General features: G+C 41.3%; 1 protein-coding gene across 1 annotated transcript; it reads right to left on the reverse strand.

Moving 5' to 3' along the window:
* Positions 1 to 4,386: 4,386 nt before the first annotated feature.
* Positions 4,387 to 27,762, reverse strand: spred2b (sprouty related EVH1 domain containing 2b). The gene is made up of 6 exons (XM_060872043.1): positions 26,991 to 27,762; positions 11,340 to 11,517; positions 10,979 to 11,147; positions 10,283 to 10,347; positions 5,528 to 5,689; positions 4,387 to 5,229 (listed from the first exon to the last, which is right to left on the reverse strand). The coding sequence occupies exons 1-6, from the start codon at positions 27,014 to 27,016 to the stop codon at positions 4,582 to 4,584; spliced, it is 1,248 nt and encodes a 415-aa protein (XP_060728026.1). The 5' UTR covers positions 27,017 to 27,762; the 3' UTR covers positions 4,387 to 4,581.
* Positions 27,763 to 27,971: the final 209 nt, after the last annotated feature.

The following is a 27,971-nucleotide window of genomic DNA, read 5'->3' on the forward strand; positions in this document are numbered from 1 at the left end:
CAGACGGGTATCATGTTCACATTTGTTTCAGATTTCAGCCATGTAAACAAAGGGAGGCAGTCAGACACGCCGGGGCCCGTTTAAATTAGGCCCCAATAAGATCTGTTAAAACCACCCCTCCCTCCTGCCCTGAGCTGTACATAAAGCCCAAATCCTTTGATGGGCTCCAAGTTTGATCTTGTTAACAATTATTGTTGTTTTTGTAATTATTGCCTGGTTCGAGTCAGAAAATGTGCAATGCTTTGGTGGAAATGGGGGCAGGGAACGAAGCCTTTTGCTCACTCAAGCACTTTTGCACATGTAGAGCGAAGCTAGGAGATGTAGCAAAGTTCCCACATGAGGCTTAACTGTGCTTAAAAATGACATCATCCCCTATATGGTTTGTATGTGGGATAATGTAAAAAGAGAAGGCGGTCCAGAGAGTGAGCTGAACCTTTTCTTTTTCATATTCATTCGTCATCCCTGATTCAACTTGGTGAAGTGAGTCAAAAGTAAGTAAGCCTCGAAGTAACACAAATATGAAAACAAACAAACAAAAATTGGAATTCTTGGTGTGGATGTTGAGGAAGCCTCTTCGACTACTGCCCACAACATTGGAGTAACCATGGATAAACTGTCCTTTTCCTCGGACATTGCTAATTTGACACGCTCATGTCAGTTTCTTGTTTGCAACATCAGACGGATTCGGCCATTTGCCTTTGCCTCTGAGCAAAATCACTGACTGTCTTCAAACGGCAGGTGAGGACCTTCCTCTTCACTTTTTTCCTGTTTTATTTTTTCTTCCATGTGATTTATTTCAGACTTCAAATCACTTTTGTACATCACTCTGGATAAAGGTGTGTGCCAAATGCCATAAATGTAAATGCAAATGTAGGAAGTATTCATTGAATTAAGTGCATGGAGTCTAGCTGCACTCTCCAGCCTCTTTACACCACAAGCTGGCTGGAGCAGGCCAGAGCAAACAAGTTAAAAAAAATAGCATGCATTAAGCGAGCCAGGGTCTGAGGAGCTCCACGACACAGATCAAACCAGACTTTGTTAGTTTCTGGAAGCAACTTCTGGGGAAACCAAGCAGCCATTGAGAAGCAGAGGCGCTGTATAGAGGCTGTTTTGTGTGGCAAGGTCAGTCATGGATGTGTGGCCAGACTGGGGAGACTGGAAACCTTGCAGTCCCTCTCTTCCTCTGTGAACATGCAGTGCCTCCCACCATGGCCACAGGCAGCCAGAGATGGGGTTGATAAAGTAGATTTTTGCTTGGCTTCTACTGACCAGTGTGGGAAAGCAAGGGCTCCTCCCAATCTAGGCAGAGGATATGGGGGCCAGCAAGTGTTATCTGTGCACAATAACATCCTGGTACACATTGCTTACCACAGTCTTCCCTTCCGTTACAGCAGAACACAAGAAAGAGACACCTCAAAGGAGGAAGTCCCTCATCAGACGTTAGCTTGAGGACAGTTGGTGATGCCAACTAAATTTGAATCTCATGTACACATTAAAAATACCAGTTAGGAGTTCATTCTTTCAGACAAGCAACAACATCCAGAGCTAGAAATTCATTAAAAAAAAATGCCAAGCAGGTATCCCAAAGCTTTAAGAGAAAACACGCATGAACTCGGTGCATGTGTTCAGACAGTGACCTCCGGCCTGGAGTAACCAGATGGTGCAGCAGCAGCAGCAGGGTCTCAACGAACACAGCACAACATCCGCAACAGGACATAAACAACAGGTGGAGAAGCTGTCCAAACAGGCAAACAGGAAGCAAGTTCAGACAGCTGTCTTCCACTCCCACCAGACAGGAAATGTGGGGCTGAATCTTTAGGTTGCGCTTGATGTGTTCCTTTCCAAAGTATTGTAGTCTCAGACGGAAAAAATACCCGCAAAACCGACAGCATCTTACTGTTTTTTTCAGCTATTTTTGTATGTCCCATGTCTGCCTAAGAGCACAAACTCTGATAAAACACAAAACAAGAGCTGCTATAGACATGTAATGGGCAGATTGTATTTTTATTTAAAGCCTAAAGCAGACTCCGATTATGTGTATTTCTCTATTAAAGGTTATGCAAGGACAAGGAGCTCCCCTGTAAACTGTGACAGCATTGATAAACAGCACAAACACAGGGCCACAGTCAATAATTGTATTTTTGTTTTATTTTTATTGGGAGCTAGGACACACATGTAGAACTACTTACTGGCCAGGCCACACTTCTGATAGTTCTGACACGATCTACCTGTATTTACAAAGTACTTTCTTTCTTTTTCTTTCGTTCTTTCTTTTGTCCTCTGAAAAGCAAAGAGCTTCATTGAAACATACATGTTAGAAACAATAAAAAAAAAATTAATAGAAATAAAAATGTACATCATACACTTGATATAGATTTTTTTGCTTTTTACAGAGGTAAAAATTCTTATTGTAAAAAACAAAACTAATCAATACAATAGGGTTTATTTCGTCTTGCTTTTTAGTATACAAGGAGACAGAATAACAATATGCTTCAGGCACTTTTTAAAACATGTATAATGTGTGTAGTAGCAAGACTGCACTGTGACAGACGTACAGACTTCACTTATTTTTTTTTTTGTTGTGTTTTAACCCACAGGTATCCCGGGCTCTTAGTGAAGAGGATGATGTTTATTCAGTATTGCCAAAGCTGATGGAGAGCCAAAAAGGATGTGCTGTGGATAAAGGATACAGTGACACTCCTCTCCCGAACCTTCCATGTACTGACAGACAATCTACATTTTCAATGAGACACATTTGTGTTTGTAATGTACTAAACACCACACACTCTGAGTGAGACTGTCGCTCCCAGGAGCAGGTTGAATGTCACGGTTTAAACACAGACATTAGTATTAGCCGTGTGCATTCAAAGACACAATCGTGCACATACAGCTTTCCTATCTAAACCAGACAGCATTTTCTTCAATGCATGATTTAGACAAACAGTGACTGGATGATTTCAATGTCAATCATGAGGTTGAACAGGATCTAATGTCCGAGACAGACTTTACAGCCGTACCGGAGCTGCGTCACAGATTGTACGATGCCATTTATCCCTACCATGTCCTTCTACATTTTTAAACACATTCTCTTAATAAAAAAAAGGCTCATTTGAAGTGATCATATCTGATAGATTACAAAAATATTCTTCACTTTCTCTTGATTTAAAAGAACTCACAATGATGCGTCTGTCTTGTGAGTAAACGTCGTGGCAGACACAATGAAATTGCCATCACTTTTTTTTTTGTTTTAACCAAAATTAAGGCTTTGAGTAACATTAGAGATCATTTTGACAAATGTCCCTTTAATAGATGTCCTGTTCTTTTAAGCTTCCTATAGAGCAGGATTTGCTTTGAAAACAAGAAAAAGAAAACTTTTTCCATTAGTTTTAAAGTGTTAAAAGCCACATGTCAGAGTCGGGAAACAGATACGTGTTATGCATTTCAGTCCAAGCATATCTGTGTTATACACTGTTCCAACTGGGCTCCTTCTAACTCTCACATATGACCAGGCTTCCAGTTCAAACTCTATGTCCATATTACCTTCTCCCTTTGGCTGGTGATTCAATTGGACTAGGAAAATAAATATGATCAAAAAAAACAAACAAACAAAGAAAAACAATCTTTGGATATCTATCATGGTCATTTAAAAGATTATCCACTTATCCACTATTCTAATCAACAAAAAGTAAAAACTCCACAAATGTGGTTGTGGACATAATGATCACTTTTAAACATATACATATGAGTATACAGTATTTACATATACTCACACTGCAGCTTATGTAAATTTGGCTTAAATACAATAACGACAATACTATGCTGTAATACAATGTTCTCATTCCTTTACAACACACATGCAGGCTTCTGCACTATTTCTCTCTCACACACACACACACACAGTCAGGCACACACTGCGAACCTCACTACAGGTTTAGTGTCTTGAACTAATCTCATTCTTATTATTTAGTAAATTTTAAGGGTTTCAAGACAGATTACAACTTACCTAGCTGGCCATGGCGAACAAACTTAAAATTAACTGCAATCGAATGCACGCACCATTAAAAATAAAGAATTCAAGTTCTTGAAATTAAACTCAGTGTAAAAATATAAAGTACCTGCATAAGTAATGCTTAACAAGTCGGCTCCTAAAGGGCCACCTGAAAAAAACCAAGAGCCTTTTTTGTTTTTCATTGAAGAGAACGTCTTCAGAAGATGAGAAAAGGAAACATACACAGGAACGCACATACACGCACGCACGCACGCACACATTTATATAATATTCATAATATATATATATATATATATATATATATATATATATATATATATATATATATATATATATATATATATATATATTCATATTTATATATATAAAAAAAAAAAGAAAAAATATTCAAGCCATTTTAAATGCACCATTTTTGTTCTTTTCGTCTGTCTGGAGAAGGAATTGAGGCAGACAAAAAAAGAAACTGAAAAGACACGATGAACTTTCTTCCTGCCTCCTGCTGCCTTCCTCAATGCACCATTTATCTGGGTGCAGTCAAAATGTGATACTTTGGGTATGTTCAGCATCAGGGGTCATGCAGAGGCCTTGTGCTTTCCACCACAGCAGCCACAGGCCACGGCACATCGGTGACAGGCGTGCAGTGGTGGGTAGCAGCAGAGGCAGGGCGCGAGCAGCGCAAGGCCGAGCAGGGCAAGCCAGCGCAGGCAGAAACGTTCGTCAGCCGTGTCGCACGAGCAGGGATCAGAGTAATCGCCCTCTGGATCAGACATGCAGTGGTAGAGCAGGCTATCTGCACACCACATGCAGCTGAAACGACGGATGCACGAGCGTGCCGGGTCTGGAGCATCAGGGCAGCGACCACGGCCGTTCTCCTCATGCCGGAAAAAAACGCCACAGTAGACGCAATGTTGCCTCTCACCCAAACCCTCTTCCTCATCGTCCTTGTGTTTGAAGCTGACTGGCTGTAAAACAACAGCTCTACCCTCTCTGCGAGGGCCCTTGCTCAGTTCTGAGCCCTGTGCATACGGATAACTGTAGTCATGCTTGGCTGGTGCATCCCCTTTGGCGAAGTGCACATATGAGTCGAGACCCTGAGCACGTGCTGCTGCATGCCGGTAGTCCTCATAGCCTGAGAGCCAAGCGCGCTCGCGTGGGTTTATGCGCACAACCTCCTCCTCCTCATCTAGGAAGCTCACACGCCGCGCCAACCTCGGTGCTGCCTGCATGACAGACACAACAAGTTCTGTTTATTTTTTCTAATTAACATTTTAAAGTAACTGATGCTGACCATAGACTGGTCATAAAAACTTAGAAAGGAGAAAGACGAGGAAACACATTGCAGTAAAAGAAACAAGACCCAGTATAGAATTGAATTAAATAAATGTGCAAAGAGTACAATAAAGACTGAGGCCTATATAGGTACACTATATAAGTATTTGACGACTGTGATCTGTCTAAACACCACATTTCCATTCCGGTTAGGTGTTTATTAAGATTGTCTAGGATGCTGTCACCCACCTGGTCCAGAAAGTAGCGCTCTGAGGTCCTGTACTGCTCATGGAAGTGACCCAGAATGTAGTGATGGTGATGCTGGTGGGGTTCGTAGAAGGTGGAGGTGGTCAGTGGCTGCATGACCTGCTCCTTTTTCTGGGATGAGTTGGATGAGCTGTCAGTGGCTGTCTATGGCACAGAGAAGAGGTCCAATCAAAAATACAGCTTAATGATCAGGAAAGTTTAGTGCAAAGTAAAGGTTGAGGTGTAAATACAGATAGCAAAGCAACGTAAGGACGAAATTGTGTGGTCTAGTGTTTTAAGGTAAGATAAGACACCAAACAGGCAGGTGCTGTGCGGTTTAAGAGCGTTTTTTCATGATCTCATAGGCTACACTGCTCTGTGACTATTCAGAATACACTACACAAACACACTCACAGACACACACGTCATTGTAGTAAAACAGACGTGGCTCGACTTCAGTATGCAATTTACCAAAAAAGCCCTTAGGCCACAAGATTTGTAAAAACTGGTCTGAAGTCTCCCTGTTATTAGAGAAGCTCTAAATGAATACAGGCTGCTCAATTTTTGGCCATCGCACATGAAACCCAGAGCTCTAGCCGATGACTTCACCAGGCAGAGATCTATACAGGCAAATACTCACTATAGGCAGCTCTTTTTCTGGAAGAGAAAAAAGGGCCTCTGAAACAGATTAACTTTCAAGAGCTTGATTAATGTGATCACAAAGTGATTAGACTAAATCATGACCAAGGGAAAAGTTTCTAATTACGCATACTTTACACTGCTTCCTGAAAGATTAAGGCGTGTGCTGTAACACCATGAATGTTTTACTGTGCACATTCCAGCATGTGTCTGTGTGGCTATATGAAGTCAAGCAGAAGGGAAATGAGGGTGGATTTGTGCAGCAACACAGCAGCCACACTCACTGCCAGGTAGGAGAAAAAGAGAGGCCCCAAAACACAGCCCTGTTTCAAGCTGTCTGAGAGTCGACGGACATAGGACTCCCCTCCCTCCCTCCCTCCCTCCCTCATTTCCTCCCCCCCTTCTCAGCCTCGCCACAGGTCCTGCATCCAACACGTGAACAGCAATGCAGCCCTTTTTCTCCCAGGCTGCTCTCCAATGAAAACGTCGGCACACTTGCAAAACACAAAACATAAAAGTGGTGCAGACAGCCAACTGCCTGTGGAGAAACAGACAGGCAGACAGATAGACGGACAGAAAGGCAAGGCGGACAGACAGGTTGGTCGGATGAGACACAGCCCCAGAGATTAGTGGCTGAGATTCTGGATGTGCAGCTTCCTTTTTGGCTGCATTGCTTGCATCCACCACTACCGCCTCCAAAACCACCACCTGCCAGGTGAAGCGTCTGCGTGCGCAAACACAGTTTCCTGAATGCAGCATACAGCCAAATGCACTCCTACACAAATATTAGACTTGAAATGTTGGTGAGGTATTAATGAAGGATATTGTTCATCGGCCTACACGGACATAGACCTCAGCGCTGGGTAAATATAACTGCTCACAAAACTGTAGCCAGTCAAAGGGGCTTTGCAATCTCCCCTTTTTAGGACCAACTCGGCAAAGAGTTCACAGACAGCGGGCTTAAAATAAGATCGGCTCAGTACAAGAAAAAGGTTTGCTGAAGTGCCACTCAAACCGAATTTTTCCTTTTTCCATGTGTGTCTGAATACGAACAGAAGAGTTGTACTGAGCTCTCTCTCCAGGTTCCAACCCAAAGCCTCGACCAAGCCGGTCTGATCCACGCTTCCCCTCCATGTTCATGTAAAGCCCTTAGAACTATGGGCCAAAAATAATACAGGCGTCCCTCACAGCACTGCCAGAAGTCTGAGCCAACATGATTTAAAAATATGCTCAGAAGGATAGCTGGACCAGGCCTGCTAGAGATAATTGAAAACACAGACCCATTTAAATGTTTACAAGGCAGGCCCAAAAGCACCAGGCCCAAGCTTCTGGCCCAAGAGGGAGACGATGGAGATCTTACAACTGAGTGAGAACAAAAAGTAGGGGAGAGATGATCGAGGGAATGCAGACACAGCAAATTTACCCAAAACACCAAAAAAAAAAAATACAGTCATCTTATCAAAGGACTCTAAAGTTAGTGGTGTGGTAGAGATAAAGAGGGACTTCAAAAAGCACATGTGGCTTGACTCCAATTCAAAGGCATAGCTTCATAGCAAGCACAGCAAATACAGCAGTCTTAATGATTCGCAATCAGTGGTGCAGCGGAGGAGGACATCAAGATAATGAAGGGGAGACAGGGCTGGGTGGGGGCAAACATTTGGGGGAGAGGGATGGGGGTGGCTGCAAGTTTTTGGATAATTTCACAAATTAGGCTCCCTTCATTAAGTCCAAGAGTCAGAGCGGCTAACCCTGCAGCACCAAACCATGCCAGACCACACCATCGAAACCCTAACGTAATATGGGACATTCTGTCAACCCATATGGGATTGTAAGGGCAAAAACTGTTTAGTATAGCAAGATCAAACCAGAAAATAAAAGGTAAGAAGAGAAAAAAATAATCCATAATAACTGCCTCAAAAACATATATATTTTATTCCTGTACTGTAAAGAAAAATGTCTCATACTTGTACCTGCTTTTTATGTGATTTATCCTGAGTGCTATCACCAAAGAGGCTGATGACCAACCCAGGGGGGAGAATGGGTAAAAGAAGGAGCAACAAAACGGTATCATTCCCCCCCCTCCATCCCTTTTCTCCTCCCTCCCTCCCTCTCCCCAGGACTGTTAGTCCTTCATATCCCACTTCCTTTGTGTGTCCTCCAGGGCCCTGGCTGTGAGCTCCCTAAACAGTGAGGCCCTTCTCTCGCCTGGGCTTTGCTGCTGTAGCACAGGAAGTTGTCAATCACACCCTCCCCCTTCTCCACCCCTTTCCCCAGTCAACAGACAGCCAGAGTCAGAGACACAGCCTTTTTCTCAAACAGCGTGAGTGTGTTTACCGACCCAACCTGAATCACACTGTGTGCAGCAATGGAACTTGTATATTTAACCCACAAGCACACCTCAATTCAACGCTCAGAAGCAAAATCCTAAGAACATAAAGATAAAGTTAAAATGATTTTCACTGTGGTTTATTAATGTGTTGATCTTCCTGTGGCACATTATCACTCTGTGCTGCGACAACACACTAAAGTTTCAGACTCTGACTTTATCATCTGTCCTCAAAAAAAAATTAAAATTAAAAAATATTTAAAAAACCAACCAAACAAACAAACATAGCAACAAGATGTAATATCTACCAAATGTCTACAAGCACCACCTTTGTGTGGAACAATGTTGATTCTACAGGACTGACCTGTCACACATTTTTTGGAACAGAAGAGTTGTAAACAGTGTGTGAGGTGGATCGTCTTGCTCGACCGCTGAGTGCACTATAGGTGACTCATGCAGCATTGGGCTTTTCTCCCGTTTTCTCCTGCGTGGCACGCTAATGTTATGGCTGATGCAACAGAACCATGCAAGGCATGTGCACATGCCCCCACCCTAGCTAAGCGCACAGGTTACACGGGCTAAAAGAATGAAGGACCTCTGCTCTGCTTCTAAGGAAATACAACACAATCAATTCTCAAAGGCACTGCAATTCCTGTGTGAATGGCTAGACCTCCTACAATATGTGTGTGTGTGTTTAAATGACACACCCTGTTTAACTGGAAGCATTTCAACAGTCTTTGAATGACTCCTCTGCCCCATTCTGAATGAACTAAAATAGTGTGAGGTTAAGTATAGGTTAGCTGAGGAGAAATTATTTGGGAGGAATGCACACCCAGGACACCAGTCACCCCTGAACTCCCCCTGCCCACCCCCACCCCACAACTGCAATCATTTGGAGCTGTAAATCTGGAACAGCATTTCCCAACAGCAATATTTGGAAAGGTCATAAGCAGCCTCAAATGCACCACTGCAGCTCAGTGCAGTTCCTACAGCCCATCACCTGCTCCCTGACAAGAAAGCATCTTAATATATCTGATACAAAACAAGACGTGATTCGAGCATATTGAAATAACTTCCTACCTCCATTCCTAACCACTCAGGTTTGATTCAAGAGAATTGTCCTGAATGTGTAAATTCCTGGAATAGGAAATAATTGAGGATTAAGTTTCCCCTAAACTTTGGGGTGTCTGACTTAGCAATTCACTGGTTTTGGCTCAAAAATGAGACAGACAGCAAGGGAAAGAGGAGCCATGAGGTTTCCCCTGAACACTCTACCTCCCTCTCCCCTGACCCTGGTCTGCAGTAAATCAGGATAGCAGTTAGCTAGAAGGCAGCTGCTAATGATAGTTTTACAGAGGGGAGCAGGAAGTCACCTCCTGACCCCGATTGCTGCTCCATGTCTACCACGACTGGTATCAAGACAGGGACAGAAACGTGAATTCTTATTTAAAGAAAAAACCCTACAGGAAACCTGCCCTGTGTTCCTCTACCATCCCACCATCTCGCTGAAACAAAGGGCCACCTCTCCCACTGCAGCTTCTGCAGGGTAAAAATATCACAAGGACCAGGCCTTTTCTGGGATGCTTCACACACAGCCAGACAGTACAAAAAAAACCCAGGAAAAAACAGCTGGAGGGAAATGGATTTGTGTGAACTATGTGGGTGATAAGGTTAAAGTTAACCTTGCAATCTCTGTGGTTCACTTGTGGTTCACACACACAAACAATCTGATTACAACATATTACAGCTTAAACACTGGCAAACTTTGTGCATGATGGGTAAAAATGTCTTACTGTAAAGACGTCATCATCTCCGAGTTCAGCTTCATTGTGGAGTGTTGAAGAGGAAGTTGTGGAACCTAAAATACAGCAAACACACACACACACACACACACACACACACACACACACACACACACACACACGAGACATGACCGGACAGAACCTCACATATCCTGTCTGTCAGAGGCAGTAAAGGAGGGTGGGGGATGGAAAGACAGCAGAAAAGAAAATGCACACAAAGGGACAGGGAGAAAGAGAGAGAGAGAGAGAGAGAGAGAGGGAGAGAGAGAGAGAAACACACAACTGATCATATGACGGTTCGCTGAAGGATGAAATCCAACTCTGAGTGGCTATTCCAGAGCAGATCTCTGAGGCTTGTATCGCATGCACATTGTCAACATGTGCCTTGTGTACTGTTTGCAGCTGGTCAGCATTTAGTTCCTCCGCAAGCTTCATCAGAAGCAATTCAGAACGGAAGCAGTATAGATCATTGCATGTAATGTTAACTAACAGGCCCTGGTCTGATACTGAATGCTGTCATTTCTCTTCCTTTTAGAAACATCCATTTCAGCTTATTAAAATTAATCATGGTTAACGTGTGATTGGTTAAAGCGGTTGTGTAGCAGTAGCAACAGATGCTTAGTCTCAACACTTTTGTAGAATGCACGTACATGTATGAAAATTGTGTTTCTTCTCTAACAACGCTACCTTCTGTTATGTCCTCCAGGGCTTTCCGTACACCTCGGTCAAAAGCACGGGCATCAGCAGGACTCTGGAAAGTGAGGCCACACTTTTTGTTGTCAACCTTCCAGTGATGAAACGTGGGTGTGGCCTTGGTGTAGATAAGATCTTTCCTCACAAAACATTCCAGAACCACCTGGCAGACAAAGCAACACCACCCATCACCAACATCCTACCAGCATGTTAGCACTGTAATAATGAAGTCGCAAATTGAACAGACACCAGTCACGCTACAGTGGACAATGGAAATGATGAAGCTTTGCAGATTGAATGATTCATAGTGCTGGTGTAGTGAATCTAGTGAAACAACAGAAGTTCAGGTTTCTACCTGCTTGTCTTTGAGACGCTCTCCGTGGATGAGGAAGTCGCAGTGGCCGCTCAGCTCAACGGGCGTCACCTTACAGACGCCGACTCGGCTGAGCCCTCCACCCTCCTGCGCTAACCAACCCCCACTCGAGTCATCCCGGGTCATTACCACCGCTTTGACGCGTACAATGTAACTGTCACTGAGAGTGGAGAGAGAGAGAGAGAGAGAGAGAGAGAGAGAGAGAGAGAGAGAGAGCGCAGAGGAAAACAGTTAGGTTTTAGTAAATATAACCAACAGTAAGTAAGAAAAATTGTTATCACTTTACATGAAATGTCCAGTAACTCACATTATTTTTAGCTAAAATTAATATAAAGAAAGCATGTACTTTAGCATGAATACACCAGAAATGATTAACACTTATATGTTCGTTTCACTGATGTGTAAAATTATGCCCACAAATGACCAACATGACACCTTATAATGAATACATTCAGTATTTATAGTTCAATAAGTAAGCGACATGCTGGAATTGAAGCTTTGTTCATTCATTAATATATTTATTCTGAGAATATATATATATATATATATATATGCCAACACGGGTACATTTTAGTACATTTTCATTTTAGGCTTTTGGTAGATGCTCTTATGCAGCGTGACTTACATTTAATCTAATTTTATATAACTGAGCAATGGAGGATTAAGGGCCGTGCTCAGGGGCCCAACAGTGGCAGCTTGGTGGACCTGAGATTAACAAAATTCCAATTGTAAGTACAACATCCTGCTTAACCACTAGGCTACCACATCCCCAGATCTTTTACACCATTTTACACACATGTGAATTAATACATTTTAAACTTGTCAACATTCCTTTTTTCTGAAATAAAGATTATAATGCAAATCCCTATCACCATGAATTCTACTAGATGGAGAGTGGGAACAGGATATTACGCTCAGCAAGTGTGCGAGCAGGACAAACTCTGCACCCACTTGTATTCATCCAGAACTTTGCTCAAAACAAAACAGAGCAACTGTGTTATGTCGCACATTCCAATGAGGCAATCAGCTTGTAACTTTGAGAGTGACCGTACAAACTCAGTGATTGTAAACACTACTCGTGGCCAAGAGACAATAACCCAAACGGAAGAAAATAGCTCCCTTTGGTATATTTGCACAGGAACTAGTCTAAAGACTTGGGTAAAGTTTACTTTTACATTTACTCAACTTAGCAATGCAAACAGCTCAGTGACGTTTCTCTCCTGTTCTTCCTCTGTAATGCTTAGCAAGCCAAGTGTCAGCCTTATATGGTAACCTAAGTCAATGTGTTCAATAATTAACCAGATCGAGAGAGGGGAGAGAAAGTGAAGAAGAGAGACAGAGAAAGAGACAGAGAAGTGATGGGAAGGAGGTAAAATCTGTCTGAATACGACAGTCTCACTTATGGATGACCCAGAATGATCAACCAAATCAATTGGTCTTTTAAAGTCAAGTAAAAAAGAAAAAGACTAGAGAGAATTAGTGGAAGTACTATACACTCATCTAACACTTTGTTAGGAACATTTACTCATTCGTGCTAGAGATCTGCAGAAAACCATGGAGATTTGGGTGAGCTTCAGGTGATGTTCTCCTTAACCAGCAATGGGTAACAGAGTGATCTCAGTGACTTTAAATGTGGCATGAGTTGTGGTGCCAGATGGGCTAGTTTTAGGATAACTAACTGCTCGTCTCCTGAGATTTTCACACACAGCACTCTCTTAAGCTTACTCAGAATGATGCAATTAAGAAAAGCCAACCAGTGAGCAGTAGCTCTGTGAATAGAAATGCCTTATTGATGAGAGCAGTCAATGGGGAATGGGCTGACTGATTCTAACTGACAGAAAGGCCACAATGGCACAGATAAACACTCTGTACAATTGTGCTGAGCAGAAAAGCATCGCTGAAGGCACAACGCATTGAACCTTGAGGCAGAAGACCATGTCAGGATCCACTTCAGCCAAGAGCAGACAGCCGAAGCTGCAGCGGACACAGACTCACTATAGCTGGATAGTTGAAAACTGGAGAAATGTAGCCTGGTCTTATGATATGGTTATAAATCTATGGAACCAAACTGCCATGGGTCAACAATCCATGGCTGGTGGAGGTAGTGAGATGGATGGATGCTAAATATTTTCTTGGCACACAATTGGTCTGTTAATACCAGTAAATCATTGCTTGAATGCCTCAGTCTATGAGTGTTGTTGTATAGTGTTACTAATAAAGTGCTCAATGAGTGTATATAGAATTGTATTATACTGTCACAAGAATGTGACAATGCCAGTAAGTTCAGTCTTCTGAAGAAACTGACATACTTTTTTTTTTTTTTGGGAAAATTCACTCTTTACTTGTTCTAAAATACAGCTTAATAAATACAGGTCCCTAAAAAAGAAATGAGCTAAGAGTGGATGTGGCTTATCAGACCACACAGGACACACTCTTATTGCTACTTAACATAAAGTAACATTCATTACTTTTAATACATTGCAACACCACTGCCACTGAAAGCAACACTTGTACAACAGTGACTTTAAAAGCTTGTTGTACTTCTATTCTCTACCAAACATTCTGCAGTTATTTAGCCAGAATCCATCATAGTCATGGTTTTCGTTAGATTACATTTTACTGGAATAAAAGGTTATGAGGCATGACAGACCACTACCAGGTGGACCAAGAGTAAGACCATGAATGTCTTTGAAAATCAGGGATGGTGATGCAGAGCAAAGAGACAGCAGATTACAAGAGGTCTCATGAACCCTGAAGTTCAGGTGGCAGTCCGTGTTGGCTCTTAAGCATGTTTTTTTGTGTTTGTGTTCCGCTTGTGAAGAAACTAAGAAATATTTTTGTTAAATGTTGAGTTAGACATTAAATTAGAGATCTGCATTTGATCTGTTGAGGGGTGTTTTTTAGCCAAGGCTGGTTTTATAGCCAGTGTGTAATCTTGTGTAGAAATCACACACGCGCACGCACGCACACACTCACACACGCGCACACGCACGTATGCACGCAACCAGCAAATGGGAGGTGGTGGTTTACTGGCAATTGCAACAATGGTCATCTATATTGCTTTATATTAGTAATAATAATTAGTAAAACTATGTAAGTAAAAATTTGCTAAAAATGCTGAATTTGAACGGATTAAACTTACAATACTACTAATAAAAAAATATCACTACTATTAATAATAAAATACTTTCTCAATAGCCAAAGTAAAAGCTTCCGCCAGGTTACATTCATGCTGCCAGACGTATGTGATTGCTCTCATCTAACTCTCAAACAAAATTTTTACTAGTTAAACAATGCAAGGGGAAAGCAGTACGTGCTAAACATTACAGTAGGACAGACCGAGGTGCCATGCTTGAGCAACTCTGGAGAAAGTATCCTCTCTTATGGTCTGGGTGAGAATGTGAGTGTGTTGATACACCCACCTGCAGACCTACCCACACATCACACATGCTCATTAAAGGCAGAGAAAAGAACACGGCAACATTTTAGTCACGTTGACAACCGTGCGATTTGCCACAAACGCAAGACGAGCTATTTGGCAAAACTCTTGATGAGAATGTAGAATATGTGAAACCAGACAAATGCACTGTCCCCTGTCTTCTTCCACAGACACTTCAAACTCATCCAATTCAATTATGTCTTATCTAAGAAATCCATGTATATAACTCACTAGGCTTCTTTATAATAAAAATATGAAGCTGTCTGAGGACAGCTCAGTTAGTTCTGTTTGGAACCCAGAGTGAATGGCAATTTACTAAATTAAACCTTACTGAAATAGACACATGACAGAACTTGGAGCACTTGTCACTTATGCAGCCAAGAGAGAGAAAATGTCAGCGATATATATATGTGTATATATATGTGTGTGTGTTTGTGTGTGTGTGTGTGTGTGTTCGTGTGTGAGAGCATGTGTGCATGTCCGAGTGAGTCATACGTCCCATCTGTGATGTATAATTTCACAAAAACACCTCTCTTTCCGCTTTTCTTTTTCATCTCCTGTTCTGGAGCCATCACCCACTAACGGATGTCCACTGACAGGACACTACCTCAGTGCGAGGCCTGAAATGATGTGCAACACTGAGCAGTACAGTGTGATCGACCAAGGATTGATGCAAGCAAAATAATGTGTTCTTTAACATTCTTTAGCCTGTAAACCTCTTTAGCAAAACATTTATTTACATTCGACATTAAAGACGTCTTAAGAAATCTCAACCTACGTTACAAAACACAGACACAAATCATTATAGGACCTTTTCCTAGATCTTTTCAAGATGATCAAATTTCCAGCCACTAAATTATTGTTACATAATGCACAGGGTGATAGATGGACAGTACACGGTTTGTGTAATACCCTATTTTACATAATGAATCCTTTATGCAAGCATATTCTACCATGGTGCAGGGAAGCAGACTGGAGCAAGGCGACATCAATTAATAACACAATCCATACAAGTGTGTCCTATTACCCAAATGTGTGTGTGTGTGTGTGTGTGTGTGTGTGTGTGTGTGTGTGTGTGTGTGTGTAGAAAAAAGTTTTAAAAGTTTTTTCTTTGTGTAGTCTGTTTACGGCCAAAAACTGAATAGGAACGACATGAAAAGGACAACAAGGAAATGACACATTTGTAATGTGTCAATAAAGGTCATTCTAAGTAATACTAAATGACTTGAAAATATGTCCCAGTGGGAAAAAAAAATCATTTCCATTCCTTCTCGTTATACTTTATCAACATGTTTTCATGTAACTATCAAAACACAAAAATTCAACATGAAATAAAATTTGATTTTTCTGTGGGTAAATGCTGGGAAATATTTACCCTATAGTCAGCTATATAGACAGACAGGCAGCCAGACAGATGTACAGACATGTACAAAGACAGATAAACAATCAATTAAAAATAACAGTGCATACATGACAATATTTTACTCATGTTTACATCGGATATCTTTTGCTGTTTTTCACACTGTTCTTTAAAGCTCTAACTCTGTTGCCTTTATCCATATACATCAACGTGGGAAGATATCTAAAATTTCTGACATGAAGGTCATGTCAAAGAGAAACATAAATAAAATACAAGCTGTCTAAATGCCCTGCAGCATTGAGCATGGCACACAAGGCCAAATCCCACTAGCGTTCCAGCCATTTAAAGCCACGCGGTTACTCTACACACATCCTTACAGTGATGCTAATCTTTCCAAAGCTTAGAACTATGTTTTACATTCTCATTTAGCATTGTCTCCCACCAACTATTTGTGATGGGACACCAAAAATGGGGGTTATAGTGTTATAGACCCACACACACACACACACACACACACACACACACACACACACACGTAAGAAAATGTACAAAGGCATCTGTAGCCATGACTCCCTCTGTTCAATTTCATCCCAGGCTGTTAAGTGTTTTATTGTGTGTGTCTCTGTGTGTGTGTGTCTGTGTGTGGAGTTACACGCTGCTAATTTATATAGATTAAAAAAAGAAACACTCACAAATCTACAAAAGCATAAAGTTCAATTCAGTAGGATTACTACCAATTGGGGCTAAAAATAATCATTTTTGAGGTTGTTTTTTTTGGAAGCAGGAAAATATATATCAGAACTAATGCAGTCACATTATAGTGTAATGTATATATGCTATATACATTTTCTTTCTATATGTTGAGATATTACTTGACTAGAATTTAGTCATTTTAAACCTGCCTTACAAAGACAGCAAAAGTGTGGGATCTTTCATTCATGTGCTTGTGAATTAAAGTTAATGGCAGGTTAGGTCTTCCTCACTGTGTTTGTAATATACACTAACATTAGAAAGTTTGTGATATATTACAGTGGTGGTTATTTTACACAGTTGTTATATACTGTGTTATATCCCATGTAGGGTGCAAACAATGTGATTTTTGTATATACTAAATATTCACAAACACACAGTAAAACAGTGTATTAGTAACACTAGACTAATACTAAGTAATGCCCTTCCTTTGCCTCAATTCTTCGAGACATGGATTCCACAAGATGTTGGAAACACCTAAGTTGGCATGATTACATCACATGATTCCTGCAAGCTTTTTCAGACACACTTTAGTGCTGTAAAACTCCTGCTGTACCACATCCCAAAGATGTTTTACAGGATTCAGATCTGGTTACTGAGGAGATCACTGCCACATTTCCGAATCCAGATTGAGGCGACTTTTGCTTTGCGACACGGTTGTATGTGGTCGTGTCCACTACAGCCTGAGCTTTCTGATCTTGGCTGACAGATGTGGAACCAGACATGGTCTTCTACTGTTGTAGTCAATCTGCCTCAAGGTTTGTGCGTTCTGGCAGGCTTTTCTGTTCACCACAATTGCACAGAGTGGTTATCTGAGGTTCTGCAGCCTTTTGGTCAGCGCAAACTGGACTGGCTATTCTACATTGACCTCATATCAACAAAGCATGTCCATCTGCAGAACTGCTACTCATTGGACTTGTTTCTTTATTACACCATCCAGAGTTCCCAGGACATCTGTGTGTGCATGTGTGCGCATAAGGCCAAGTTGTCTGGTTTAGCTTTAATAGGAAATAACCTAGATCAGCTGCTTACATCATAAAATAAGTTATTGCTGACCACTAAATTCCAATAAACACAAATATTTCCCTGACTAACCACAAAAGGAGGAATAAGGACATCCAGTGGGACAACACAGTGGTTCTTTCCGAACGCGCCACAGACAATAAGGTTGTTCTGCTGCCAGGTTTGACTTCTGTGTCCAGTCTATGACTATAAGGGCTGTTTCAGAGAAATGGCAAAAAGAGAGTAAACACCACTGATTTCCCCGTGTACGAGCTGGAAGAATATTCTCACGTATGTACTGGTTAAAGGTACTGAGAAAAGGGAAGTAAAATTGGAAGATGTCAGTTTTTCCCCTCCGTAGTTATGCCTGTTAGTTATGAACAGGGGACATCCAGGTCTAAAGAGCACACATGACTGAATCCATTCTCACTTAATAGATTGCAATTACTAAGTGAACAATGAGCACCACCAAGAGTACAGACTAACCGTGTCATATTGGGCACCTACAGAACATGTGCACATGTATACGGTTAACTAGGATTCATCAAGAATGAAAATACTAGAAATTCAACAGGAAATTAGATTAGCGCATGTTGCTTTCTACAGTTGTTTCCAACATCAGAGGGTGATAGAGAGGTAATAGGGGAGACGGACATTTTACACATTTCTGAACCTGCATTCTTATAGCACCAAATGCTACCAAAAACACAGAATCGCACACTAAGGGTATTAGTCATCTATTTATGGAGAACTTTTAAAGATGGCAAGCAGCAATTAATGACTCTTTCTGGTCTGGCTAAGATGAGGGTGAGTAGGCGTGTGCTCGGTTTGTGGATTAGGCAGAAGGTGGAAGATGGCTGCATAGAAACACTGTAGGCTTGTTCTGAAGTCCTGCCAGAGGAGGAGGGGAACCTGAAACACCTTTGAACCTACTCACCTCTTTGTAGGGAGGCTGTTTAAAAAATTGAGTAGAATGATACATGTGGTTTGAAATGATGTGCTTATTTCAAACTCCGGATCATTCTCTTTTCTTCATCTACATAAAGTCAGCGGTGAATGCTAAACCCGCACACTAGACCTCCTCCTTTCTTTCAGTGCTTGATGTGTCCTCTCCTATTAAGTGGGTTGGAGTAAGGTCTGAACATTTTGGACATTACTGTCTTGCGTCTTTAATCTTTTGAATGATTATGTGATACTCTGTGTAGCTGTGGGTGCACTGGATGTTCAAAAATCCACACAAAAAAATGAATAAATAAATAAACATTTGAGTTAATGATGGCACTCTGTGTGTTTGTAGGAGGCACTGAGTGCAGCCCACAACGCTCCCTTGCTCAGCCTGAAAACCATGGCACTGATCACCCACACGTGTGCGCACACCCACACACACTCCCACACACCAGAACCGTACAATTCAGAACAGCATCCAGCCAAACCGTCTTCTCTGTCCACAGAAATTACAAAACAGACAGCCACAAGTGCCGCAGCATGGGGAGGAGACGGAGAAAGAAACCAAAGCAGCAAGGAGGAGGAAAAAAAAACAGTCAATCACACAGCAATCTGGAAAAACCAGACATGACAAGGCTTACCGGCTGCTCTCATTCATCTCTGTGCATCCAGTGGTGTCGCTCAGGGCATCGGAAGTACAAAGAATGGAGGATGAGCTCGGCCATGGGCACTGGAGCCTTAGTCCTTAGAGTGCACAACCAAAGCTTCAGCTATTTTCACATACGACGAATGATTCAGTCTCCTTGACAAACATGGCGAGCGGTGGAGGATGAGTCATCCGCAGGCAGCCATTCTGCCTTCAGCCGCCGGCCTACAGCTCAGTGCTGCTTTCGCTCTCTATCCTTATATTCTTTCTTTCTCTCTCTCTCTCTCTCTCTCTCTCTCTCATACCCTCCCTCCTTCCATCCCTCCCCCTCTCTATTCCTTTCTTGCAATCTCAAGATAAGACTGAAAGAGTATGTGATCTCTACACAGCATAGGTCCAACACACCTACACTTTAAGCTAAGGCTACATCTAATGACACCCACACATGCTGTGGGAGGTGCATGTGCATCTGTGTATGTGAGAGAGACAGAGATCAACCTACCATGAAACAGTGCAGTGACTGTGTACCTCCACATCAATCCACCTACATGCACACCAGTAGGTTTCTGAAGCCTATACAAACGCCTATGCTTTTAACGTTCCATAAGCTCATTTAAAAAGAAGCGGTACCTATAGAAAAAGGTTTGTTTAAAAAAAAAAGGTACCTATAACACCTACACTAGAATTCGCGCACAGCAAAGGAACCCTCAGCTTCAGTAGGCACACATAGGAACAAAAGTATATCTAATACCTGCAAGCCTTTCATGTACCATTATCTGTGTGCTCAAGTAAATTGTCAGAAAACAGCACAAAGAAATGGCCAAATCTAAAGGAGGAGCTTTTGAGAGTTGCCAGAGTGCAGGAGTAGCTTGTCATGATAACCAAGGTCAAGCCACATACAATAGAAACTCATTTTTCAATGTTGATGACTAACTGTGAAGGTCTTTAGGCTCCGTCTAGCCCTCTGAATAAGTCAGAGGTTAGAAACCTTAGGGAAACTTTTAAAGCTTCTGAGTAGAACACAAGGCCATAATTACTCTCAGAGATGATTCCATGTAAGTAGATCACTTTCAAAGAACCCCTGAAAAGCCCCATTTTTCTAAGAATGTATGAGACTAGAATATCCGGCATACCTTTAAAACGGCATGGTCCCAGTTAGATGGAGATGAACAATGGTCCGAGTGTAATGCGGGTGCTACCTGTAGAGCCAAATGACTGATGGAAATTTGAAAGATACATTTTATTAATTTTGTTATTCACGCCAACATTTTGTGCAGCTGACAGACATGTAGATGCAGGCAGACAAGTGAACATGTGAGCTGTCACATGATGTTGGAACGGTGAGTAAATTCAGTACAATTTGTGCACACACCTTCAGACGCACAGAAAAATTTTCAGACTGGGATACGACTGATACTCATTTGTGATTTGGCTTCTTTTACCACTGTGTGCTAATGATAAACTCTGATTAACGTTTCTTAAAATTTTAGTGAGTTTCAGTGACAATTTTAGTCAATATTGAATCTATTGTTAATGCTAATGCACTTTAGCCAAAGAGCTGAAAAGGAGTTTGAAAATGGAAATGACAGTGGAACAAATATTAAAAGAAGTCAGAGAACAAACTCAAAAAAAAAAAAAACAGCCTGAGATATTAACATGTAAAGTCTGACATGAGGTAACAGCAGCCAAAGGCTTCAGATGAATAACATCCTGTGACAAGAAAAAGAAAAATAGTGTACAGAAAATTTTAGAAACTTTTCGGGACACTTTGAGAGTGTTCACACCTAACGTCTGCAATTGTCAATTAAGACAATTAGCGCAACATACGATCTCCGACATTAACTGCTTTTGAGAGACATCTGACACAAACTTCATTATTCATAGTATTTCAGAACAGTTGGAGCATTAAAGAAAAAGACATGAGATTTGAAAGTAAACATTGTACTGTTGTCCACTTGAATAAAATGGCAGAATCATGATTGCTATACTGGAGACTGAACTCTGAAAAAAGTTTATAGAGTTTGACTTATTTACTTTAAAATGAGTAGCAAAATTAGCTTTAGATCAGTTAATAACATACAATGTTCTCGGTTAAAGCTATAGCACTGATGGTTCTTATCACGTTTTTGACTACGTAATCATCACTATTATCACTAACAATTGCCAGTTAGCTATCAACTCGCCATTGTCTGCTTGCTAGCTTGTGGCTAAGTTACTCGCTGTTAACTGCAGTGTTAGCTGTTAACTTCAATTACAATCTCAATGTTGTAAGAATGTTTCAGGTTCACTATAATGGAACAGAGCCAATAGCCACTCAGGCCTGTAACTGTTACAGTGAGGTAAAGTAGATTTTTATGGGCTTTACCTGCTCTGACAGAGCAAACAAAAGACACTCACACGGTGGCGTCCATGTTGCTTCCCGCTTCGAAAATTCTGAGGTGGGAAATGATGCCATTAAAACCTGCAAATTACCACTTACAAAGCACCACAAGAGCAGCACAAGCATGTTTAAGGAAATGGCGTGAGACATGCTGTAGGAGCTTCCAGCCCTCCATTCATTCACACATCATATACTCACAGTCTGCGCCATCCCATCCACCTTCCCAAAGCTATGAAAGCATTGGATGCCTTTTCAAATTGAAGTAAAAAAGACCCCAGAACTCCACAGATGAAGTGGAACAGTAAATGTTAGACAGGGAGGAAACAGCTTTTCAAGTCTGTTATGTAATTTGTGACCACAAAGTAGAGGCCTGGTGGTTCATCACTGCCTTTTATTTCGACCATGCAAACTGGCAACAAACACAACAAAGGTCAAATAATAATAATAATAATAATAATAATAATACATTTGTACTGTTTGGTTGCTGAAATGAAGTAGCTGGTTGTTAACAAGAAAAATAAATAAAATTCAGATGCCAAGTATTACAAAAGAATGACAAACGTATTGGTATTCCAAGTATTTACTAACAGCATCTAGGAACTAGGAAAGTTGCAGATCACAGTAACACAATTTTAACCCTAAAACATTTTCAAGTACACTGCCACAACAACGCTCTCTGACTCTTAACTGAACACAGCACTGTGTTGTGTGTGGATGATAACTGAGTTAGTATCTTCATGACATTTTCTGTTCTAGATGCAGGCAGTTTCTGATTGGAGTCAAAGTTCAGCATCATCACCACACATGAAAAGAGACTCTAAAACCACAGGCAAAGGGGGAGGAAAGCCTCGGGCATAGTGGCTTCCGCCCTTCTTGGCAGGTGGGTTGAACAGTTGTACCAAAGCTGATAAGAGTAGACTGTTACTTCCTTAGATAAGGCTTCACTAACCCTTCCTGGCCCACGAACACCACTGATCCAGCACCATGAAAGGAAAAACAGACGCACATTCAGTTCTTAAGGAATGTATTCACTATTCTGTTCTGTATTTATAATATACAAATGTATCCCTGTTACCTCACCGTGTCATACGCAGTGGCATAACTTTATTTCAACGTAATTGGGTGCAGAATAATTTGAGACCAGGCTGACAAGGAGACTGTTTTGGCCCTAAACTATAGCTATAAATGTAAAACTATGTAACAAACCAGACTGGCTGTAAACGGATTGGGTTATGAACCTCTGAAAACTCTTGTCGCTGCATATTCCTCTCAAACGAAATGTGAAAAATAAATATAAAAGTAAACAATTTTTTTATTACAAAACCAAACTTTTAGAAATTTATTTTTATGAACTATAAATACTAAATATTGACACAGATCATTTAAATGTGCTGTTAATATTTTTGCCGCAATAAGACATGAGTTGACAAACTTTTCGTGAGATTGGGGCACAGTAACCACACTAAACATGTGATCATATTTCTGCACCGTAAGGAATCAAATGATTACATTTTTACACATGCTGTTTGTCACTGAGCACAACTGATTGTCAGACTTGTCAAGCTGCTTTTCAAATTACAGGTTTAGATCGTACACTGCATGCTGGCCAACACAAACACAAATGTAAATAATATCTTAATCTATTATCTAGGGAGGGTGTTAACTGCTCTTACTGACCCTGGACTTATTTTTGAATGGACGGTTATAGAAGTGGACTAAGCAGGATGCCTGTGCAGTTGCCTCCAGAGCCCACCTACACATTACCATATGAGAGTGTTGAAATGAAAAGGGCCTCGTTTGCTTGGGCAAGTGTTTAAAAGGGGGAGCATTTTGTCAATTGTAAAGGAACAACAGGTTCAATAAAGCACAGATAATGGCTTCCTGTCTGGGGTATGACTGAAGGACTATCAATGCTCCCTCCCAGCAGAGAACAGGGAGGAGGGGGAAATGACAAGTTTCTCATTCTGTGTGAGGTCCCTGTATGTACAGACCTGTTTTACAGCAGCAAAGCGGCCTACACAAATAAACCATCACATTTTAATACTCAACTTAACCAACAAAGTTCAAGGAAACAATCAAATTAATAATTAACAGCCTGACTGGCTGAGCAAAGAGCATTCAGTCTTTCTGCTGTTCTATTCAACAGAAATTAAACATAAACCTAGAGAATAATGTAAGATCATTAGGATAAACTAATAAAATTAGAGGAGCGCTAGGGCTCTAAAACTTATCTATACCACTTTCAGGAACTGCTCTACTCACAGTACACGCCTTAGATTACACACCAAGAACCGACTGCAGAGGTCAAGATTCGTTCCATATGTGTTTTACAGTGCTGACTCACATGGTCATTAAGTACAAATCAACCATCACTCTGCTTTACCAGACTATTTAATATAAACTAAATATACTCCGATGCGTCAATAAATTGTATGAAGACGTAAATAAAAACGTATGACGACATACCACAGCTCAAAAAGTAATGCAGTTATAAAAATGAGTTATGACAGCTGAAGTTACGTGCAGTTTTGTGCTTCAGGATGCAAACCCTCAGGATACACTCAGAAGTGTGTTTTAACAATGAGTAAAAGGCTGCTGCTGAGCTGTAAGAGCATGAATGAATGTGTGAAAAGTAGATCACACGATTCATTCGCACCATTCTCAGACAAACATGGCAAGCTTCAGTTTATTACTTTTGAATAAAAGACTAAGTGCAAGAAAAGGTAAAACTTTAAAATGTACTCTAGCAATAGAGTCAGTAGAAAAACAGACTGGGACCAGACGGTGCTCAGACTTCTCTCAGCCATGTGCCTTGTGCTTAATGTCTTTTCATCATACAACTGGAAGCACAACTAAACTTTCTAAAACACTTTAGGACAGCATTACCTCAAATCAAATTCCACCAAGAAATAAAGGCTATTTGTACAGAAAAAAGCACCACCATTTAATACATTACCTTCCGATTTGAGCAAACCTAATCTTGTTCAACTGAAAGCCAAAAGAAAGCACACCAGCAATGTATCCTCTTACAGAAAATGAAGTGGTCATCAGAACACATCTTAGATCAATGAGAGGGGCATAATGCATATCACTTCACAAACCACCTCCACGCTGTTTCAAACGGCAGAGACGCCCAACACTAACATAGGACTAAAAGCTATTAATGTGTACATTACTGTCTAAAAACCTGTATAAGTGAATGCACTTGACTCTGTATCCATATTTCTGTTAGACTGGTGCATACTGTATTAGTTATTAACTCTATACAGGTATTAGTATTAGTCTGTAACTATACAGAATATACAATTTTATATTGTTCAGCAAGACTATTTAGTACAGGCACAAGGTTTGTACAGCTGTAAAAAGTTAAAGTTCAATTGAAAGCAGAGCCTGGCCCTGTGAGTCACATTGAAAATGAGGATGTGAAATCGATTCTTGCTGCGCCGGATTGCCCATGGCTGCATTGACCTTTAGCTGAATGTCATTTCTTCATCGTGGTCTTCCTCTGTGCCAATCCCAGAACACATCTGTGTTGTGGAAACGCTGCTAGGATGAACCGAGGTGATCTGACTAGCCAGTGTGTGTTTTTGTCCTCATGCTCAACTGTCTGACACAATGTGGTAATAAACATAACCCAGTTTTAAATCTTACAAAAGATTAAAAACAACAATTAAAAACAAACAAAAAGGGTTTAGTTTAACTAAGTGTTGTAGTGAACATACAGCTAGTGGCTAAGCACAAGTCAGAGCTAAGCTTTATCCTACAGCACACATTTAACTGACTTACTCTCAATTATCTGCTTGTTCACAATTCTCAATATATTAAACATCGACATTCGATGTGATATAAAGGTGTTTATGTGTGTGTTTAACGCTGTGTTTTAATCCACAGAAAATAAAACTCGGCCCACAAGGTCCAGGTACTTGGCCGGGTATCTAAACAGAACACTATGGGACTAAATAGTGGGCAGAATGTTACCCCACTGGCACGATTCTGAAGCGCTAGTGCATGTGTGCGTGTGCGCGCGTCCCGTTGTCCTGCTGAATGACGCGTGCGCGCGCGCGGCCTGACAGTTCAGCTCTTTTATGAATGAGAGCAGCGTCACGCGACCCCGAGGGAGAAAACAACTCCCTCTGCCCTTCTTCCGTCCGATAAAACTGCGTCCATTCAACACCGAGGCCTCTTCTTATTTTTGTCTTTTTACGCGTTTAGAAACACAGCATTGAAATGTCCGCGATATCTGCACGTACATTAATAACACCAATCTATACCTAAAGATCAGACTATAAACAAAAGCGTGGCTTAGAAATAAACGTCTATAAGCCATAAGGAGAAACCCTGCACATATACAAATGAGAAGAAAAAATGAAACTTGAAAATGAATCCTTAAAATTCAGGTACTGAGAAAAAGGATATTTGTAAGTGTAGGAAAGCAAAGCAAGAAAACATTCCCACGTTCTACACGTGAGCTTCACGCGTCACTAAATAATAGTACGACAAATATATACATTATATAGATATGAAACAATACACACACGTCAAGTGTTTGTGTTTGTGTGTGCGTGCGCGTGAGCACGCGCGTGCTACACAAGCATAAACCGCAACAGGGCTTTTTTATGAATGAAACACTGTATGCAAATGAGCGCGATTCAAAAGATGGGGGAGAGAAAAAAACAAATGGCGGATTCACTAAAATCATTCAGCTCCAAAGGCTCTGTTCAGCGTGCTGCATTCGCATAACGTGCTGAACGCCACATACACTTCAGGGCAGAAAGCTAAAGTGTAATTTAGAGTTAAATGTGCACGTAAACCTTGTGAGACGTCAAACGACACGGAGCGACGTGTTTACTAAATGCCTTTAGTGGAGAATGTGATCCGAACCGCCCCCCACTCTCCCCTCTCCCTCTCCCTCTCTCTGTCAATACAAAACATTTAACCCGAAAATAGTTTGTCCAACTTTCCCCGCAGTCACTGATGATCCTCACGTTCACCGAGCAGAAGCTCCACAAGCAAACGCGTGCAAAGGAACAAACAAACTGTAAAAATGTGCATAAATAAATAAATAAATAAATAAATAGATAAATAAATAAATGTCTTCACCGTGTACTTACTCGTTTGGGTGTGTTTCTTCAATCATTTTCTCTTTTCACCTCGCACAAAATCCCAATACGGGTGCATTCTTTTCGCTCGTCATTTTTTCTCTCCACCCTTTTTTTTTTCTTTGTTTTTTCCCCCAAAATTAAATCCCTCACATATCGCAATACTACTGACAATTATTATTTAGCCCTTTTTTGTATTCGGTTTGTTTTTGTTCTCCTCTTCGTCCCTCCGTCCCTGATGGCTCTTTTGGATTTTTTTCCCTCCGGATCGAACCATTTGCTGATGAAAATGGTGAAAAACTGCCGAATCCGCAGACCAGAGTGAATAACGCTTGTTTATTTTTCCCGTAAGGAGCATATGCATGTATTCCGACCCGGCTGTGGTGCTAAATGCGCGGTTGATGTTGCTGAGGGTGGCCCCGTACGAGCCCCATCTCTCATTACTCCATGTTGGATTGTGTGCAGAAGAGAAGGCGAGCAGACGCACAGCGCGAGCAGGGCGGAAGTGATGACGTCACATCGCACCCCATTCGACTGCAGTCTCAACGACTTTCAGGCTCCAAGACCTCACGTCTGCTTCAGATAGAATCGCGTGTCACCCACTAGTTAAAAGTACTATTTTGTACAAATCCCCTGCTGTAGGCACCCGAACATTACATCAGCTGGTCGATTACAGGTTAAAAATGATAACTATATTAAATACTTTACTGTAGCAACCCTGCTGAAAACGAATGTCAATCGCAGCGCCTATGTAGTAACTATAATTTCATCTAAGAAGTGGTTTCTTTACTGTGCCATGTCCTGCGAGACGTGTACTAAAGGAGCAAAGGTGGACAGAGCAGCCTTTCTGGCTCCGTCCCAAACCGCACACTGGCCCACTAGATAGTGACCTACGTCACAACACAATTGGCGTAAGATTGTGACTATTACACGCAGCCTTAGTCTGCTTTTCAGGACCAAGCCTTTATCAGTTTCCCTTAATGAGAGCCCTGA

This window comes from Tachysurus vachellii, chromosome 6 (genome assembly GCF_030014155.1).
Source record: "Tachysurus vachellii isolate PV-2020 chromosome 6, HZAU_Pvac_v1, whole genome shotgun sequence".
Taxonomy (NCBI): domain Eukaryota; kingdom Metazoa; phylum Chordata; class Actinopteri; order Siluriformes; family Bagridae; genus Tachysurus; species Tachysurus vachellii.